Source organism: Cotesia glomerata, linkage group LG5 (genome assembly GCF_020080835.1).
Source record: "Cotesia glomerata isolate CgM1 linkage group LG5, MPM_Cglom_v2.3, whole genome shotgun sequence".
Taxonomy (NCBI): Eukaryota; Metazoa; Arthropoda; class Insecta; order Hymenoptera; family Braconidae; genus Cotesia; species Cotesia glomerata.
The window spans coordinates 448993-470683 of NC_058162.1; the positions used below are offsets into that span (position 1 = coordinate 448993).

Below are 21691 nucleotides of genomic sequence, written 5' to 3' on the forward strand. Positions count from 1 at the left end.
TTACTTTGAATAGTACAGTTAAAATTTGCAGATTGGGATAAAGGTTGTTGATAGAGCAATCATCTTCGAATCATAGTCTACATAATAACAACATGAATAAGAGTGTATAATGCATATCTGGGGAAAAAAGTAAATAAGTAGAGGCCCGGAAGTAACCGAATGTTGAGCGGTGTCTCGACTCCGGTGATCATAAATTACTGGCGTTGGTGTATCAAACGTCTGGCGTGTTCCGCCTGTGATGTGATGCGTACGGCGATACGCTTCAACGATTCAATCCTCGAATGATGCATTACGACATTCGTAATTTGGAAAAAGGTTGCCTCTAGCCGCGATACCACTATTTGCGTAATGTATTGCTTTTTGTTTGATTCTATTGAAATTTACTTTTTATTAAATGAATCAACACATGATTAGTCTTCTATTAAAATTTAAATTCATTTGAAAAATTTTAAAACTTATTATATACTTCAAACTTGACTCTATACAAATGAGAAAATTTAGCGACAATGCGCCCTCTGTCGGAATTTTTCAAAACTAATTTTGATAAAAAAGTTATTTATGGATCTATCGGACCTGATATGGCTAATTTTGATTTTAGAACACCTTTTGACGGGTTATTGAAACGCTAATTGATGATTATTAACTGCAACAAGTGTTAAAATCAGAACTAGCGTCAAAGCGCTAATTTTTTAGCCACCCAACAATTGTTTTCCGCGTAGATCTCTGGCTATTCGCACGGAACAAACAATAAGGCCGGCAAACTTTAGGCGATAATTGAGGATCCACACCCTGATGGAAACATCAATAACACATTGTCTTTTGGCATATTGTTAATTCCTTGAGAGACCGGTAAAAGCACCAGAGTCAGAGTGCTCTAACTCGGAATAGGAACTGAACGTAAAAAGACAAAGAAGGAAAGAGAGGAAGGTAAGGTAAAGTAAAGAGAGTTGAGAAAGCAGTGTCAAATTAATCGGTGAAAAAACAGCGAGCAAAAAGCTTTGTACTTTGGGTCTCATCCAAACAAAGAGACAACTAAAGCCATAGCATGGTATATGACTGGACCGACTGCTGCTATACCATATCCATACCAGGCGACCCCTGCAGTCGCTTCGTCCTTTTCCAACTTCAACTAGTGTGTAAGTAAATATATACATACAGACATGTATGTGTGTGTACATAGTTGTGAGCATTAAACCCCGGATTCTCCGCGTATGTGCGCGCAAGTGGTTGTACGGGGGTGCTTGGTCGCTAGGCAACTGGCGCCCCCATCGGCGGTCGTTTTCCGAGCAGAGCTGAGTACCAAGCTCTTTACTTTATCAAAAATACGGCTCACGGTAGGATTGCAACAACACTTTTACACGTCTTATCTCATTCTGTAGAATAAACTACGCCCGAATTTCCAATTCCGAATTTGACGGTATTATTGCTTTTTATTTGCTTACAGCCACAGATATAATGAACCCCATTGACGTCATATTTATAAATATATGAATAATTTAAGGGGCTTAGTCGAGCAAGAATACGAATTAACATTTTCGTTTAAATAGATTAACTCTTTTATGCTTTTTTGTTATCTCTATCTCCAGGTGGGAGCGAATTTCGTCATCAGAAAGAGATCTAACAGTTTTTATGGAGCTATTTTAGAGCGTGCATGTTCTAGATACCTTCTTTTTATGGTGAGGTACTAGAAAAAAAAAAATTGTTTCTCAACTTTACGGGAGAAAGAACTGTTTAATCTTCACAGATTACGGCTTGAATTTTAATGGTTCAGTGCGTCTATTCAATAATTGGCAAACTAAAATTTAAACAAAAACAATCTTTACGTTTTATAAAATTACCACCTTTAATTTTTGGATCTGTAATTTTGTTTGAAAAGTATAAAATAGATACCCATGAATTATTCATTCGCCGAAAATATCCAATTTATTTATAGAAAAAACACGATATATTTTGTGACAAATATTCAAAACTTCGATATCGACAAATTGTTTTGGGTCTCGAAAGTTAAATTTTCGCCAAAGGTGTCCACGATACGATACTCGACTGATGAGATCGTGGTGTATATAATATATGTATTCTAGATTTTTTTCCAGGATAAAGCACAGCTTACTGACCAACTACATGACCAGAATATGTGACATTTAAAAGAGGGATTTTTATTCCTGCAGATATGCAGTGGATAACTTTTAAAAATTCATTTTGCGTATAAATAGACTCTTGCATGCTATACAATATTATATCCCAGTCATTGATTAAGTGTCTAGCAGGTTAAGCTCGCATTTATTAATGCAACTAGAAAATGATTCAAGTCAAATGTCAGTTAATATTAACAGGTAAAGTGTACTTATTAATTGTATAATTTATTCATTTATCAATTCTGCATCAAGTGTCTGAATTTTTATTCATTCAATAGAACTTTCTTCCGTCAATCCTCATATTTAATTGAAATTGACTCCGAAATTTATTAAATACTCGAGTTTAAATTTATTTCCTAAATAAGATGTTTTAGAAAAGCTTGCCGTTGAAGGTCCGGGTTATTTTCATGCACTTAAAAATATTATTCAATCCGATAAATCGTTGATTGAAGACTAAACAATTGTTATCAGTATAAGTGGATATAACTATGAGTAATATTATTATTATGAACCGCAAAATTTACAACTAATAATGACTTTAAAGTTGAAAAACTAAATTGTAAACTACAATTGTCAATAACTAAAATGAAGGATAAATTTTATTCTAAAAAAAATAATAACTAAAAAGCGAAGCGACATAAAAACGTGTAGAACGGTAACCATAAAATGTAAAAGTCGTCAGATCCACCCGGTATATATAATTTATGACCTTGGCATGTACAAGACCTTAGGATTTAACATTTCAAATACAGTGCGTCCAGTCGTGCGTCGATTAACGTTTCAGTTTCATTTCAGCATAACTTTTGTTTGGACCTATATATTCCCAAGAGTTTGGCTCTCTGCGCTGTTCTCTCTCTACCATTTAAGCTGAAACTCCTGTTGGATGTCCTATCCGTTTCAAAGTCAATTCTAGTTAAATTTCAAGAGCAGAATCAAATTTCAAGAATACTTGCTCCCAATTTAGTATGATTACCGTACTGTCTGGATTACATTATAACGAAGGGTTTAATTGTATAAAATGGTCAGGTAGAGAAAGAAATAAAAGTACCGGCAGCATAATTAACGCGTCAATTTACTATTTCTACGTCTTCAAACGCAATCCATTTATGTATTCTGTTTCACCCTTTTATTCTCCTCGATATTAATAAATAGATTAATCTCATGGTTTATTTTTGTCGGGTAATTATTCTCTACCCACTTTGCTGCCTAAAATATATTTTTTTCAAAATAAAATATGAATAAAATTTGGTTAAATTATTTTATTTATAAAGAATAAAGTAATCGTTTTATTTTTTACAAAATATTTTGGATAAATTACTCAATATTACGACTTGATTAATGAAATAATAAATAAATTATTTAAAAAAAAATTTTTTTTAAAGGCATAATTACAAACATTACAAAACAAACCTAATAAATTCGAGAAAAAAGTTGTGCACAGCAAAAATAAGTTCCATCGGTGGTGCGACACCTGGCAAAGTATAAACTCGCGACTAGATTAGCAATACACCATTTATAGCCATATGAAAGCTAAGAAAACTTTTTTATTATATTATGTACACTCATAACGTCCAGCTTACTTTTTTTTATCAGATTCGTATTGTTTTTTTAACAACAAAAGAACTTAAAACAATAGTTTTCTACCATTTATATTTATTATGAATTTTGATATTTTTTAATTGGAATTGGATTTAAATTGTAAACTTTCGTAATTAGACATTTCTTGGTTAATTAGATCGAAATCACAAGGGGATTTATTAAAAGTTAAGCTTGACTGTGAATAAATTGAAGAGGAAAATATTTGGATTTTCTCGAGAAAATTTTCACAATTTCTAAATTTATTCTAGGCGGATTACTCACTGGAGTATGACGTCGATATGACGAGTAACACGCTTGGTTCACAGAAGGAAATTATGTGGCTTCTCTCTGGGGTCTAAGAATTTTTCCAGGGCTTTTTAAATTATGTACGCGAGTCTCCAAAGACCCCGAATTGATAACTATATATAATTTAAAATTAATTTTTCTGACTAACGAAAAATTGTTAAGGAACGTGGGGTGAAAATTAGGAGCGATTCGCGATCGATTAACGAGCCCCCAAGTATAAATTCAAGTGCCAAACTTTTAGAAGTAGTTAGGGAAACTTTTACCGGAGTAATTTTCACATGGATTTAAATCACTTTTTCTTTTTAATCAACGTGTAATAAAAAACAGCTAATTTTTAAGAAATTAACATGCTTTTCTCTCATTTGTGATTGCAAATTAAAAAATATGGAATAATTCACTCTAAACTGTCAAAATTAAACTATCAATGTCTGGTTTCTTGGTACGTTCAGTGAACTCAAAATACAGAATCGAAAGGCCAGGGTTCGAATCCCGGCGCGGTCAAAATAAATTTAAAAATATTTTTTTTTTATTTACCATAAATTAGTCATTAATATAAACCAAAATGACTAGTTTAACATAAAATTTACAAAATTTATCGGATTAAAAGACTAAATACTAGAAAAAAAAAAAAAAAAAAAACTAAGAAGGTACTAAGTCCATCATAAACTCATTCGAAATTACAAATTACACGCAAACGGATGTATAATCGGAAGAGGAAGAGTCGGTGGGATGATTTAAAGGAGATTGTCGTTGCTAGCAAAAGTATTGTGAGAGGAGTGAATATGAGGTAAAGTAAAAGAAGACTGCTGACTGAATAAAGCCTGAAGGAACTAAACAGTCTATCGGCTTTAACCCGAGTTTAGAGAGAGTTCTCCACACTGTGCTCTCCACAGCTCCTCTCACTCTGACATCCCAGCTCCCCCCGGTCTTCCTCAGTCTCTCTGCTCCTTCCCTACTATCTACTATATACCGTACAGTATTATTATTATCATCAGTATTATTATTATTATTATTATCATGATGATATTTTGTTTTATTTCTCGAGCGAGGCAAGTTCTCTCGGTCGCCCTTACTAACACAGAGTAGAGAGTAAGGGCGACTGAGTCCTCCTGACTCCTCCTTCGTCACCTCCTTCGACTATCGCGGCGCCTCTTTATTTATATTTTTTATTCCCTCTATCCTTATTCTCGATCTTTTTTATTTTTACTTTATTTACATTTTTTGTTTATATCCTCTCCTTTTTCTTCTTAGTACATTCTGATACACAGCTTGTCGCGGTCGTTCTTAGAAGCACGCGCTCTTAGAAGAGGCACGCGCTTCATACCCCGGATTACATATTCAAGGAATATTGGTTATAACTTGTGAGCTACTGAGCTTTGTTATCGACATACTCTTCCTCATTTCCTCATTATCGGTTTATGGATTATTCCCCTTTATTATTTAGTTTATTTCCATCCTCCTTCCAAATAATAACAACCCCCGAATTATATTTCGCTGTATCCGGTCGCCTCGCTGGACATCGATTTTATATTTTATTCACTTTTTTTTTATTTCTGAGATTAATGGCCTTTATATTACCAAGTTTATTGGACAGTTATATGAAACTGCTTTAAAAAAAAATTTAAAGTTTAATTTTTCCTAAGAAGAAAAATATTCTTCTTGAAATTTGACTTTTAATCAAGCAAAATATTTTTTGATTCAAAAATTTTTCTTCTTTGTTAAATATAAAAAATTGTTCTTATTTTGAATAAATATTTAAACTTGATTTAAAAATTTTTTTAAAAAATAAAAAAACATTGAATAAAACTCAAAATAAATTAGAATTTGATGTGATGCACCCTAAATGATTTTAGGAGGCTTCAAAAAATTGTTTTCCATCCAAGTTTAAATGCCTCAATAATTGAACTCTGTTGTCCTACTGTTCTTTTAAGGATTCTTGTAAGATTTCTCGGCATAAAGGACCCAAGTTTGATTATTTTTGGACATCAGACACACGGATTTCTAATTGATTAAACTTTAGATAAAAAAGCGAAGCTAAAAGAATAAATAAAAAAAAAAAAAACCCAAAAGGAAAAGATCTGAAGAATGCTGATATTATATATAATAAGAGGTAAGCAAATTCAGTGGCACGGATTCAGAAACCACTATATGTATATATATGTACATCGGGGTGGTTTGGGGATCGATGGAATTCGCAAAGATAAAGAGGGGAATAAAATGAACGTCAAGCGTCAAAGGGGAAGTAGACAAGAGACGGGAAAATAACACGAATCGCCACTCACCCTCTGACTTCTTTGGGGCGGGTCAGTAATGATGCCTCAACACACGAGTCATCGACAATATATATACAGCATGTACATTAATAATCCTTACTACGGCATTGTGCTCAATACTGATATTCCTTTGTGTGAATTCATCGTAGGTCTTTCCTCTGTGCACTGTATGTACCTACAAGCGCTTTTTATACAATTAAAAAATATCTAGTCATGTGGAAAGGAATTTAATAGGGGAAACCGTTAGATATAGCGCAGTACAGAGTGCAGGGTGCCTCCACTTCTATATTCCCTCTTGTCGAGCTGAAAACCGCGGTCATAATTGAACGGATTTATGCACCGAGGCTAAATCTAATTATGCCAATTTTACTCTTTATTTTAAGGAATTTTTACATTAAATATTTTAATTATTACTAGCAACCTTGCAATCACTATATGACTGCCGTGACTTGTAAACTATAAATAAATAAAATTTTGCTTTAATAAATGATGACTTTTATTAAATTGCACTGTACTTTCTTAACTATTGACTTTTTTAAAAATATAAGTTCATCCCGTCGTTACACTCATTAAGAGCTTTCATTTGAGCTTTCATTTGAGTATATATATATAAAATATATAATTATATGAAAAATTGATGTGGGTACTCAAATGGAAGGTCTCGATGAGTGTAATGCCGGAGTGAGCTTATTATAAAAATGTCAATATAAGCTTATATCAAAAATGTCAATAATTCAAAAGATACAAGGTCATTTCTTAATTATATATCTAGAGATAGAGCATTTTTTAATGCATTCTGAACACAAAATTTTTCTTATTTTCTTAATAATATAGTTATAATTTTTATTGGGTTTAAAATCAAGTAGAAAATTTATAAATTAATTTTTCAGAGCCTTTATAATATTTTTGAAATAAAAAAATTAAAACCCTTCAACACACAAAATCTGAATTTTATATTCGCTAGGAAAGTGTATAATAAAATGTACTATACAAAAGAAAAAAAGTCAGTAGCTCAGATGCGGAAGGTTTTGTGTTAAAGCTCCCCTAAATTGAGAAATTAAAATGAAAATTGTCCCGACCGACAAAGAGTGAAAAAGAATATCAACTGAAACATCTCTTGCGTGGTATGTTTTTATATTTAAAAAAAAAATAATCCCTAATCAAAAATTAAAAATGATTGAAAGGCGAGTTTGCATAATTAAATTTAAGATTTCAGACTCCGATCACGAAATTTAAGCTGTTTAATTACTAAAAATCTTTTGATTGACAGAAACTCGTTTGTTAAACAGTCTCAGTTCTTCAAAAATTTCCAATCAATATAAATACAAGTGTTATCAGATCTAATCTAGCTATCTGTTGATGATACGGGCAGACAAAGAATACTTTGTTGGTTGGTTGGTATTTATATTTATGTTGAACGGGATTTGAAATAGTAAATTTAAAAAATGCTTGGCTTAGAAATGAATGTTTCTAAAATCTTTCAATTCGCCATACCCAGCATCCAGAATTACAGTGAAGAAGAATCTCAACTGGAGCTCAACTCAGGAAGCTGGAGATATCGATTTACATAAATGACGGCATCAACGTATACTGCTCCGAGGCAGAGTCAAGCGGAATAAAGTTTTAGGGTTTTGGCTGCTGCAGAGTCAGCCAAAAAATCAACAGCTTGTTTTTACTACTGAAGAAAGGCTGGATGAAATCCTATATTTAATATTATATTAAATTCTGAGAAACTCTCCAGATCTACGAGCCGTTTTTGCTGTAATAGAGAGTATGAATCTTTTTTTGGGGTAAATTCCGAAGAAGGTACGATCAATAAAATTATTTCACTCTGCTGATATTTGTAAGGACAGTTTTAAACGTCGATCCTGTTTTATCTTTGATGATCATGGTACTAATAATAGATTAGGATACTGAGGGAGAACATTAAGGTGAAAGGTCACTGTCTTAATTAATCCTAAGGACCGAAAGGGTCTGCAAAAATCAGTTACAAGTGTCAGGTAATTTTTATTAATTTAAACTTAAATATGTACATATTTAAGTTTAAAATAATTTCAAATGACATTTTCTTTTTGTATAATTAAATATAAATTGACAAAAATTTTTATTTTTGATTCAAGATGATCTAATTGTCTAAAATAATTCTTTTTGAAAATTTTGCAATATATTTATTTTACAAAAAAGAAGTAAAAAAAAAAAATTAATTTCTTACAAATTCACAATTTTTTTACATAATTAAGAAATTACCTTGTATCTTGTGAACTATTGACATTTTTAAAGATATATAAGCTCATCCCGATGTTATACTCATCAAGACCTTTCATTTGAGTACCCACATCAATTTTTCATATATTTTATATATTTATATATTTCACAAATACCATATATATATAAAATATATCAAAAAAGGTCATGTGGGTACTTAAATGAAAGGTCTTGATGAATGTAACATTGAAATGAGTTTATATCTTAAAAAATGTTCATAATTAAGAAATGAGCTTGTATCTTATCAACTATTGACATTTTTAAAGATATAAGCTCACCCTGACATTATATTTGTCAAGACCTTTCATTTGAGTACCCACATCAATTTTTCATATAGTTTATATATTTATAAATATTATATATATGTATATATGAAAAATATATATCAAATTGCATGTGGGTACTCAAATGAAAGCTCTTGATGATTGTAACATCGGGACGAGCTTATATCTTTAAAAACGTCAATATTTAAGAAAGTACAGTATGCAATTTAACAAAAGTCATTATTTAATAAAGCAAAATTTTATTTATTTCTTGTTTACAAGTAACGGCAGTCACATAGTGACTACAAAGTTGCTAGTAATAATTAATAAAAATATTTATTTACAAGAAATCTTTTTTTAAATCTTCTGGGTCGTTTGTCGGGAGGATCAAGGAACTATAGTTGATACAATATTATAATATAACGTGTAAGTCACTCCGAGAAGCGGAAAAACGAGTTGAGGGAAACTCGAAAGGAGCATCCACCTGACGCATTATCACCCCTAGGCTTTAGTTATGGGGCTGTTAAACCTTATCGGGTCATCGGTCAGTTTAAGACTACAAGTGCACTAACTATGTAATCATGCCAGTTGCATGCACTTTAATTATAATAATAATAATTATTATTTATTTATTTATCTATTACATAATACTGAAGAGATAAATTAAAGTAGTCAATAGCGGATTGATCAGCAAGCTTTGTTTATCTTTTTAGATGTCTTTGTGTGTTATCAGGTTGATCATTTAAAAAGTTGAATTTTTTAGCGGAACTCCGGTGGATTAAAAAGTAAATAATTAAAATAGTTTATCAGCGGAATAAAAGTTTTGAATGTAAAATAAAAAGAAAATGAATAATAACAAAAAAAAAGACATAAATTTATGGGAGACGGCGCCAGTAAGATGTTAGATCGACTCACGAGTTCGCACGCCACACAATTTGATCTTAGATAAAATGCACAACTAGGTTACTCTTCACTCGTTATATTATGCTATTCCATTTAATTGGCCAATAATAAACTAAAACGAAGGAAAGAACCCGGAATAAAATATACGACATGATAACTCTTTTCGTTTTACTACTGCATTTTTTTAATTTTATTTTTAACAACCATCAACAAAAATAATTATTTTTTATCCATTAAATATGTAGTTTAATTTATGCAGCCAGAAAAAAAATATGTCACACATATGTTTGAGCTGAAGGAGAATGAGAAAATAAGACGCCCTTTCATCTCCGGCAACAAGTGAATTAAACGAGACAAGTACTAAGTAAAAAAAAGTAAACGATGCTTTCGTGATTATTTTCAGTCACACCAGCTCCCGTCTGCTTAATTGCTAATTAGTTGACGTAATACCGGTAATGAGCCATCTTTTCCGTTATCCCTACGAATCTCTTCTTCATGAGTATAAGTATAAGTAATGCTCTAAGCTTGCTCGTATATCAATTATTCTTGTCAGAATTCAGAACATTGAAAATAATTTTTTTTTTTTTTTTTTTCATTAAAAATTTATCAATTGATATTTTTTTTTGTAAGAAATTATTAATAAAAATTTTTTCAATGTCAATTTTATTTTAAAAAAATTTGTAATTATTCTTAATTGCTCCAAATTAAAGGTTTAGAATTTTTGTCAATGGAAAATTTATATAATTTTAATAAAATGAATTAAAAAAAATTCTTTTTGGTAATTATCACAATTAAAATGTAATAAAAATAATTTTTTATAACACGACCATTAAAAACTCGTTTATATTGAAAAATAAGACTATTAATGAGAACTTTTAATGCTCAGAGTCGTTACCCATAAACAAAATTAAATTAATAACATAAAAACGGAATTTTATATCGGCAATTTATTTAAAATACCCGTTATAATAACAATAATTTAATAAATCGGGATTTAAAAACGAGCTTTATCGAATTTGAAGTGTTTAATTTCAATATTAATTAAAATATTTAAGAATAAATTTCTGAGGAGAAAAAAATAGTCTGATATGTGTAGATTTATATTATATTATTTTATTATATTACAGCAGATTAGAATAAATCAAAAACAAGGAAAGGAATGATTCTATCGAAGTAGAAATAAAAATGTATTTAGACAAAAGGCGTAAGAGGGAGCGAGAGGATGAGCGATAAATGAAAAAAGAAAAGGAGAGTCAGAGAAACGGTGATTTAAAATGAGGGTTAATCCGGCTCGTGACGGGACAAGAACCATCAGAGAGGCCGAGAGGAGGAACCGCATCCCTGAAATGATCGACGATCCCAAAGTGTTCGCTCGGTCGAGCCCGAACTCAATTCCTTGACAAGCTACAGTGACTATCAACTAACAACTATCACCGAACCTTGATCCTACATGCTACATGTCTATACGCACACATTATTCGAGTTTTAATTTTACACTTAGCAGCCACAACCTGATTTTCTATATTGGATAGACATTGATTGCATCACTACGCCGCTATCCGCTATGGAGCCTGAACTGAGCCACTCTAGGTCAATAACGAACGACATTTAGTCTCATTCGTCGAGACCAGCAGATAACCAAAGATCTCTTCTGTAATGTCCTTCCTACGCTTTCGACAAATCGCTGGTTCTTTTCAAGAAACTCCTGATATGGAGTTTTTATGAAGATCATCATTCTGGAGAAATATTTGTTTGGGTGTCAACCAATCAGTGATTTTTATCTTCTTAAATAGATGAACAGAAAAAAAATTTAACTTGAATCAGGTCAAAAAATTTTTTAAAAACCAAGAAAAATTTCTTATGAATTTTTCTACTCAAGAAGAAGTTCTTCAAAATTATTTATTTGATTCAAATGAATTTTTTTTTTCTGTATACTTATGATTTTAAGAAAGCTAGAAATTCTCTTTACAGTGGTAGAAAATTAAAAAAAAAAATCTTGAACCAAGAATATCATTTTAAAGAACTTAATGTAATGTAATGTAATGGTTTATTATTTAGCATCAGCTATTTTACAATAATCTTAGAATTAATACATTTTTCCATTTTTTATCTATGCAGAATACTTTATAATTTATAATAACAATCAATATTTTCTTTGACATATAACATCAATTTAATTTTAAATATTTTCAATCGACTTTCATGAATCAATTCATGATTCAAACTATTAAATCATTGAAACCCTTTATAGTCAATAGATTTTTCAGCAGTGTGAGTCCCAGTATGTGCAATTTTTAACATATTTTGATTTTTAGTGTTGTAAATATTATTATTTGAACTTATCATGTTATTTAAGTAATTAGGAGGGAGTTTATTTTTCATTTTAACAAAAAAGATACAAGTATTATAAAATATTCTTTGTCGGATTGATAACCAACCTAAAGTCTCTAAAATTTTTGAAATGCTAGTGTACTTATTGACACCTAAAATTGCACGCATAGCTTTATTCTGAAGTTTTTGTAGAGTATTTAGTTTGTTATCATTATAATTTAACATTAACGTATTGCAGTAATTTATTATGGGGAAGTACAATAATTTTAAAAATAAGACATTTAATATAGTTACTAACAGTAAACCTAAGTCTAAACAAAAGATTAATTTTACTAGCTATTTTCCTACAAACATAAGCTGCATTACTATTAAAAGTTAAATCGTCATCAATTAACACTCCCAAATATTTAGTTTATTTAACATATTAATCATCTTGGATCAAAGAATTTTTTTGATGATTAAAGTCTTAAAAATGTTTCAAAATTTTTCTCTTGGCTTAAATTAATTTTTTCACCAACAAAATGATTTAATGACACCATTGTTGATAAAAAATAATTTATACGATACTTGAAGATAATTTTCAGTAAAAATTTTCTAGCTTTCCATAGAAGACAATTAAAAGATCGAGTGTTGGAGTAATCCTTGGATGGAAGGACTTATAACAGAAGCTTAGCCAATTGTTTAGGCTGTCAACCGAGGATTTTCACAGCACTGAGAGTACCTGAGCTGCATAAAATTAGAATGGTCTTGTCCCAGGTATAAAGCGAAGACAAAAGTTTTCCAAAAGGAGCAAAGTACCTTCGTTGGAATAGAAGGAGAGCAAAGAGCCGTTTTTCCCTGGCGTGATTTGTGAAAGTATTTGAGCAATTTAAAAGAGCATTTGAATAGTTTGTTATTTATAGTTTTTTGGACTATTACATTAACATAAATAAAATAGCGGGTTTACCTGTGTCCAACGGTTAATGTATGGCAGTAAAAAAAATATTTAACCATCTGTAGTGTCTATAGATACTTATATCATCAGGCGGGGGTGCCTAAGGCTAGTAGTAAAATAGCTTTGGAGGAGTCGCGGATTGGTAGATTTTTAGCGAGAGTCAAGACGATTGGCTACAACCGGTTCTCCTTGGCACAAAGGAAAAGACCGGTGAAACTGAACGGTCACTCCCTTCTCAACCATATTCTCATCTCTCCTCATCTCTCCTCGGCTAAGAAGATTCTCTACTCGATTTAGAGATCCTCAGTGCAGATCAACAAGATGAGTAGTCGAGTATACCCAGCTAAATCTTACCTCTCTCACTTTTATTTGAATTTACTGTTTGGAGGTTTCACGGTTTAGACTCGACAACTCTAAACTCAAGACTCTAAATTGTAAAGCAAACCCTAGGTATCGAATCCGGGCCCTGTCATCTCCAACAACAGCAATATAACCTACCAGGTATACTCTCTCTTTAAAAGTTTACCGAGAATTCACTCCCCGACAAATCCTCTTTCAATTATTTACTGTGATTTTTATTTTTAAATTACTCTCAAAACATTCATTTAAATATTACTAGATAAATAAAAATACAATTATTGTAAATTATAATAATAATGTATATCCTACTCATCTTTTACAATAAATTAAAGTATGTTGTTTATTCAGCTTTTTATTTACTCGAATACCTGTTAGTCATTCATTCTATTTTTTTTTTTTTTTTTTTTTTTTCTATAATTTTATCAAGTACGTACTTTAACTACTGAATATTACGTACCTTCACTCTAACCTTTGTCTTACTATTTATTTTATTCGGGTGTTTGTTCAGTATATTCAGAGTGATTTAGTCGTTTTAAAAATTTTACAAGATTTTTTTTAAACGTTCTATTGACCGTTTGGAGGCTATAGAAAGTTTCAACTAGATTTATTAGCATTTAATAAATTGGAATGGAATTTTTTTTTTTAATTTATTGTTTCTTTATGCTATTAGATAATGAAACTAAAATCAGCAGATATTTGATAATTTTTTTTTTTGTTTTTAAAATAAATTAGGACTAAAAAAATATATTTTTTTAACACATATAGTTTTTTTTTAGTACTTACATGTGAATTTATAAAAATAATTTTTTTTGAATAATTTATTTGTTTAAAAAATCATAAAATTTATTGGAAAATTAATTAATGAAAATTAACTTGGCAGATATTTAAAAAATAAATTATTGCAAAATAAAAATGAAAAAAAAAATTGACATTTAGAAATTTAAAAAATTAAAAAATGCAATTTTTAAAAATAATTTTTTAGAACAAATTTTTTTATTAAATAAAATTAAAAAATAGTCTGACTGCTAACTTTAATGTCATAATTAATTATTAAAATTAAAAATAATTAATTTAACACTCCAAATGGTCATTTGACAATAATAATAAAGTTAGCCGAAATTTTTTATTTTTTTATTTTGCTTAATTTATTAACTTATAACTAAAAAATATTTTTTAAAAAATACACTTATAGTTTTTGAAGTTTTTAACAAATGAAAAAATTTTTTTGTAATAATTCTTTAATAAAAAAAAAATCATAAAATTTCTTAAATGTCGGCTAATTTTATTTTCATCATTTGACATCTATAAAATAAAATATTTTTATCTGCTCCAATTTATTTAGCATTACCGTTAATTTCAAAAATACAAAAAAATAAAACTCACCAGCAATAAAACAGAACTCCACTGTGATGACTATGAAATAGATCCTTCAAGACCGCGGGTCATCCCGCTGAGAAATGTAAATAATCCTGATCTGAAAAACTACCACCAGCACCAAAACCATCAGCAGCTATTCCTTGTATTTTCTCGCACTTCACTAATAATAATAATAATAATAATAGTAATAATAATAATAATAATAATAACAATAATAATAATAAGCACCAGCATTTACATTTACATCCATATCAGCCAACCAGCACAATTACCAAGAACGTCCAGCAATCAGTAATCCAACGAAAATAAACAACAAAACAAAAACAATTAAACTCGACGATCGTTGGGATTGTTTCCCAGCATCTTAAATTACGTTGTCTACATCTTCGGCACTTTAATTATCACCTGTCGACATTGTTCTGAAAATTATTCTGAACTCTGCGAAATTATTTTGTATTTAAATACCATTTCGGTATTGTGACGTCACGGCTGAGCAATAATTTTTTTTTATTTTCAAAACTTGTCACCTAAAATCAATAAAATATTTTAAATTAAATTATTAAATTAATCAATAAAAAAATAAAATAAAAAATTTACCAAAACAAAAACTCGAAAACGTCAACTACGTAGCAGAATTCGTGGCTCGGTTCATTCCCTTTTACGTTGGGCGCCGGCTGTGCTACTGAAAGAGAGGTTATGCCAGAACCTCCTATCCAACATTAGCAAAATATCACTTTTTTTGTCAAGCGATTCACAATTTACAAGTAAATTACAAACATTACTCATCAGCTGTTTTTAAGAACCAGTAACAACAAACAAAGAAAGTTTTGTGAGAAACTCACTATATTGGAGCACTGGGTTATCAATATTATGTGTTAAGGCATCCGACGGCATCCAGACCTTTCTAGACGCTGGTAAATGTTTTAAACTCTGAACAATAATCACAAGTATGCTCACTGTTCACTGTACAATTGTCGTCGCCAACAATACGCTTGATGAACACTCAGACAAACCGTTTTTGTCTTTATAATTGTTAAACAAACGGCTTTAAACCAAAATGCAACATGTTTACCGTCCGACGGTTCAATTGTGACTGGAATAAGTAGTCTCAGCTGCTGTAACCCCCACCAGGAAGGAGTTTGCTGAACGGAGTCGACACCCCAACAGGGCGGACTGCTGATAAATCCCTCCTTTGCTGTTTCTTCATATCGCTAAAGACTACCCATTTGTTTTTAACTCCGCCTGTTTTGTTTTAATGTTTTAACAATTTATTATTTTTTAAAAACTGCTTATTTACTAATCAAAAATTGGATGGTACTGTCCAATAAAAATTGCTATCAATTTTTTTTTTTTTTTTTTTTTTTTTAAGATACAAGCTTGCTTTTGACAGGTGAGTTTTTGGTCTTTATGGAGAATTTTTGAAGATATTTATATAATTACAGTTTGGTAATCAAAACTTACGACATATTTCCAAATTATGCGACGAGCATAGAAAGAAATAGATATTAGAAATTAGAAAGATATTAGAAATTTTTTAGCAATTAAATTATTACAAAAAAAAATTTTTAAATCATTTTTATTACTTATTTTTAGAACTTAAAAAATTGACAGCAGTCAGCTGACTTCAGTATCATTTAAATTAATTTCAATTTGAATTTCAGCGCCTCTTACGGCTAAAAAAACAAGCAAAAATTTTTAATTTTGATTCGGCGCCAAAAACTCGAGATTCAGCGCCGCTGCGGCAGAAATTGGAAGTGCAAAATTTGGAATGGAGGTTTTTGGAATTATCTGGAAGATCTAAGATATACTATTAAATTTACTTAGATTTTATAGCGGTAATAAAAGTAAGATGTGATGGCTGTAATAAAATCTTCTTTAATGACGTATTGTTTTAATTGCAAAACGTATAAGTGAAGATATAAGCGGGTTAATTATTTTTAGAGGTTTGTTGTGGTTTTCCGGAACAGGGATAGTAGCTGTAATCAGAAGGAATACATGTAAGTTTTATTTATTATTTTTGGATAAAAATGAAGCAATAAAGGCTTTAATTTTAACATTATTGAGTTTCAAGTCAACAAAATCCATCTTGAGATTTTTTTACTATCATAACTTTAATAATTCATTGATGATTAATATCTAAGTAAGTATTTTTGTCATTATGATCAAAGTATTGATATAAGAAATAAATCAATGTGTTTTTTTGAGAATTTTTAAAGTTTTGTAATTAAAAACTCGGTCATTATTTTTTGTCTACTGGATAACGCGTTTACTTTTTTTGTAAATGATAATTTAATTGGGAATGACTGTACAAAGCTAAACTTATTGATGAATCATACTCAGTCTATGAATTATTATTATTGTGCTATTACTACTCTGCTAATTATCAATTTTATAAAAGGAATTTTAAACAATAAATTATTTTTTATATTCAAGTTTGGATAAATGATTGTTCAATGATATTAAATAACAATTTTTAAGTAAAAATATGTAAAACAGGTTGCTTTAAAATAATTTGAAGCCTTTAAAAAATATTTTATAATAAAATAATTGTAAAGTTTTATAAATACTGAGTATTTTTAAAAATTATGTAACAATAATATAATTCCGCTAACGTTGCATTTAAATATTATTTTTAAAAATAAAGTGCGTAAATATTTTAACTATAAAATGCTCCATAATTAAATTTGTTTTTTAAATTACTTCAATGATTGTCAATATAAATATTTTTATTAATATTAAGTATTTAATATAAATAGTATAAATTTTTAATAAAAAATTAATAAGGCGTACAAAAACTTGCTTCAAATGTTAAATCTAACAAAAATAATTATAAATTTTAACTTTTATAAATAAATTAAGTTATTTTTATAAAAATTAAAGCCAAAAAAAACCAAAAATTTTGCCGAAACCCGGGATTGAACCGGGGACATTTAGATCTTCAGTCTAACGCTCTCCCAACTGAGCTATTTCGGCGTCGTGGCTAAAAAAAAAAACTGCTTACAAAAACTAAACAAAATAATTAACTAAAATTTGATAAAAAAAAATAATCTTACCGCCGGTGAATCATTATTATCATTACCTTAGCTCATGAATAAAAATAATAAATGATTATCATTGAAATTATAAGTTATTAAAGCGACTTTGGAATTTGGAACACTGTAAACAAATAGTTACGTTACAATAACAATGGCGGTGGCTCAATAATTGATTAATCATTATTATTACGTTCCCACGAGTAAAGACACTTATCATTTGTTCCTATAAGTTTATTTAAAACTCAGTTAATTTATTCATTTAGTACTCGTTCATCAGCACGCACGTGAATTGGTGAGTTTTCATCCATCAATCTTTAATGTTTTATTTTTGTAATTAAAAATATTGGTCTTGTAAACAGGTACGTTGATTAAATTTATTATTTATAAAAAATTTTTCATATTGTCGCTGCAAAATAAATAAATGTATTAGTGTTTAACAATTAAGTAAACAATTGTATAGTTAAATAAGCAAAAATAAAACATAACCTAATTTTTATATTGATCCAGCTGACTGAAATATTTTTTTTTTTTTTAGAAAAAAGCAGACAAAATGCAGCAAGCTATGCTCCTGTGTAATGGAGTTCAGACTCATGTTATTACAGAAGGCCGATGGGTTGAAGAAGGTCTCTCGCCGACCGGCTCCAAGGACTTGGTGATAGTCATTCCCGGGAATCCCGGGATTCCCAGTTTCTATAGCGGATTCATTAAATCCTTGAAGTCGCGTCTGCCTTCTGAGACTCCTGTCTGGACTGTTGGTCACGCTGGACATGTCCAGCCGCCTAAAAATCTGTGCTTCATGTCTGAGGACGGTTCTGACAAGCCAGTTTATACTTTGCAGGATCAATTGGAGCACAAGGTATTTTTTATATTCTAAATATTTTATTTTATGATAGAAAATATTCAAATTATTATGAAAATTTATTAACAGTTATTTGATAATTTTTTTAATAAATAAATTATGGCAAAAAAAATTGATTAGTAGAAATTTAAAAAAATTAAAAATGCAATTTTTTAAAAATAATTTTTTTGTTAAAAAAAATTAAATTGAAGCACAAGGTATTTTATTTTGTGCGAGAATATATTTAAATTATTAAATTATTATGAAAATTAATTAACAGATACTTGATAATTTTTTTAACAAATTAATTATGGCAAAAAAAAATTGACCTGTAGAAATTTTAAAAAATTAAAAATGCAATTTTTTAAAAGTAATTTTTTGGAACAAATTTTTTTTATTAAAAAAAAATAAAAAATTTTATGTGATAAATTATTTTATGACTCAGGTGGCTTTTATCAAACAATATGTCCCCAAGGATGCAAAGCTTCACTTAGTAGGTCACTCCATAGGCTCCTGGTGCATTCTTCAGTTATTAAAAAACCCAGAAATAGCAAAACAAGTCGTTAGATGTTACTTATTATTCCCGACAATAGAACGAATGGCTGAAACTCCAAATGGAAAATTTCTTACTAATTTTGTAAGTTTAATTTACATTTACTCTATTTATTTTATGATTAATTCAATTGAAATAAAAAAATGTTTACAGGTTTTAAGAATAGCAACTCTGACAGTATTTTTAGCCTGGATATTTTCATTCTTCCCGGTGGTATTACAATCAATTTTAATCCGTATATTTGGAGGATTCTTCGCTGGAGTTACCAATAAAAGTATAAAGCCAGTGCGTCAACTCCTAGAACCACCGGTGCTGGACAGAGTCTTCAAACTGGCCCAAGATGAGATGGTCAAAGTACGAGAGCGAGATGACGAGTTGATAAGCAATTACGAAGATAAACTCTGGCTGTATTACGGCGCGACCGATGGCTGGACTCCTCAAAACTATTGCACTGAATTGAAAGCAAAACATCCTGATATAAATGCCCAGATATGTAAACGCGGATTTCGCCATGCATTTGTACTGACTGACGAGGTTGAAGTTGGTAAAATGGTTGGAGATATTATTAGTGAAACTATGTCAAACAACCCTTGATCACTAAATTATCTATTTTTAAAATAAGTGCATTTACGAGTTAATATGGGCTAGGATTTGTAACTGATTTTTTATAATTAAATAAAATATTTTGTTGGTTTAATAAATTTTATTTTGTTTAATGAGAATGAAAAAAAAAAAAAAACGAATTTAATTACCTTGTGAAAAACTTACGAACCAGAGCGTAATGTATTTATATTTATTATAATTAATATTAATATCGGAATTAAAAAATTAGAGCTTTTGTTTTTCTTTTTTAGCTTGCTCGGCAAGTGCCTCTAGTCGGTCATGTTCTTTTATCAGAGCTGTGACTTCACCAGCTGATAAAATTCTTGTTATTGTTTTGCCATTCTCACGTGTCAATGTCGCCATTTCAACTAAAAACAAACAAATAAATTATATATTACAAAAATGATAAAAAAAAAATTATTGATAAGTCTATCAATAATTCCAGACATCAAAATTTTTATCGATAAAAAAATATCTCACCTTTTTCAGCAGTGAGTTTAGTCATATCAAGAGTCTTGGACAAAACTTTGATCGCCAAAGCCTGAGCATCCTTCAAAGTGGTCTCTCCCTCTTTGTACTCCTGTTTAAGTGAAGAAATAGCTGCTGCGGAATTGTTCCCGATACAGGTGGCCTTCCAGCCTCCGTAGTTTCCACTGGGGTCGGACTGGTACAGCTGGTAGCCGTAGTGCTTGTCCCAACCCATGTAGAGAATTGAAACTCCAAAAGGTCTCTTGCCACCGAACTGGGTGTAGGCTTGCTTGACATCGCACAGCCATGACACCAACTGCTCGCAGGGAATTGTTTCGCCGTACTGGAGCAAGTATCTTTGCCCGATCAGTCTCAGCTCGTTTGTCAGCACATTTGCGTCGGATGTTATCCCGGCGACTGAGCAGACAACGTCGTCGTTGAGCTTGTAGATTTTCTCGGAGAAAAATACCTCGTCAAGGAGTTTGTTTGTGTTTCGTCGCTCAGCTGCTAACAGGATCCCGTCGTTCGCTAAAATTCCCAGACAGGTTCCTGCGTGACTAATCGCTTCCATCGCGTACTCCACTTGGTACAAACGTCCCTCCGGAGAGAATATTGTCGTACGAGTGTCATATCTGCGAGCCTGTTAATTTTTTAATTAATTTTTTTTTTTATTTTAATTTTAACAGTGCCAAAAAATAAAAATTGGAAATTAATAGCTCTAAAATTGACTGACATTTTTAATTTTTTTAGAATTTTACAGCAATTAAATTAAATTCTTAGTGATTAAATTTTATGAAAGTTAATTTACCAGATATTTGATAATTTTAAGAATTTTTTTTTACCAAATTATGGCAAAAAAAAAAAATAAGAAAAAAAATTGACATGTAAAAATTTTTAAAAATTAAAAATGCAATTTTTTGGAACAAATTTATTTGTTAAAAAAAAAATTCAAAAATAATCAAGTGACTGCTAAATTAATATCAGGAAAATTTTTAGAAGCATTTTTTTTTTTATTGTAATTGATTTGTTAAAAAAATTTTTAAAATTGACAGCTGTCAGTTAAGTTCAGTATCATGAAAATTAAATTTACTTTTTAAAAATTTATAGGTAATTAATAAGATATTTATTTTCAAATTATCAAATTATATATGAATGACAATGCAATATCCAATATAACCTAACTTCTGAAACTTTACGGTATACAAAATAAAGTACTATTTTTCGGCTTTTTATTTTTTGATAATAATGCTTAAAACTTATTATTTATTTAAAAAAAACTCACCATTTTATTTAATTATTTGCAATATTTGTGTATTTAATAAATTGTTTATTCACTGCCTTTGCTTAACAGTGGCACTTACTTACACAGTATCGAAATGAGCTTCTGTACTTATTGAAAACAAGCCTTTAAAATTCGATAAGTCAGTTTCCAAATGTCAAATTTTATTTTATCAACAGCTGATATTTTT

At 29.9% G+C, this 21691-nt stretch overlaps 3 protein-coding genes and 1 non-coding gene across 5 annotated transcripts in view; 1 reads left to right on the forward strand and 3 right to left on the reverse strand.

Moving 5' to 3' along the window:
- LOC123265818 overlaps positions 1–15832 on the reverse strand; it is a 48130-nt gene extending 32298 nt beyond the window's left edge. The window contains exons 1-2 of the mRNA XM_044729737.1: positions 15323–15832; positions 14732–15252 (exon numbers count right to left, since the gene is read on the reverse strand). The gene's annotated coding sequence lies outside the window, so the exon portion shown is untranslated. The remainder of the gene's footprint in view (positions 1–14731; positions 15253–15322) is intronic.
- Positions 15833–17625: 1793 nt separating this feature from the next.
- On the reverse strand, positions 17626–17698 carry Trnaf-gaa. Its single transcript has one exon. It is a non-coding gene; the product is annotated as a tRNA-Phe (tRNA).
- A 93-nt stretch (positions 17699–17791) lies between these two features.
- Positions 17792–19852, forward strand: LOC123265823 (lipid droplet-associated hydrolase). Of its 2 annotated transcripts, none has more exons than XM_044729745.1 (4): positions 17792–18119; positions 18296–18616; positions 19044–19235; positions 19305–19852. In XM_044729745.1, the coding sequence occupies exons 2-4, from the start codon at positions 18311–18313 to the stop codon at positions 19743–19745; spliced, it is 939 nt and encodes a 312-aa protein (XP_044585680.1). In that variant the 5' UTR covers positions 17792–18119; positions 18296–18310; the 3' UTR covers positions 19746–19852. The 2 variants fall into 2 exon arrangements, with proteins under 2 accessions (XP_044585680.1, XP_044585679.1); XM_044729744.1 differs by having other exon boundaries at positions 17793–18052.
- Positions 19840–21599, reverse strand: LOC123265824 (proteasome subunit alpha type-4). Its single transcript, XM_044729746.1, has 3 exons — positions 21505–21599; positions 20235–20862; positions 19840–20122 (listed from the first exon to the last, which is right to left on the reverse strand). Exons 1-3 carry the CDS (start codon positions 21505–21507, stop codon positions 19980–19982), a joined length of 774 nt encoding a protein of 257 aa, XP_044585681.1. The 5' UTR covers positions 21508–21599; the 3' UTR covers positions 19840–19979.
- Positions 21600–21691: the final 92 nt, after the last annotated feature.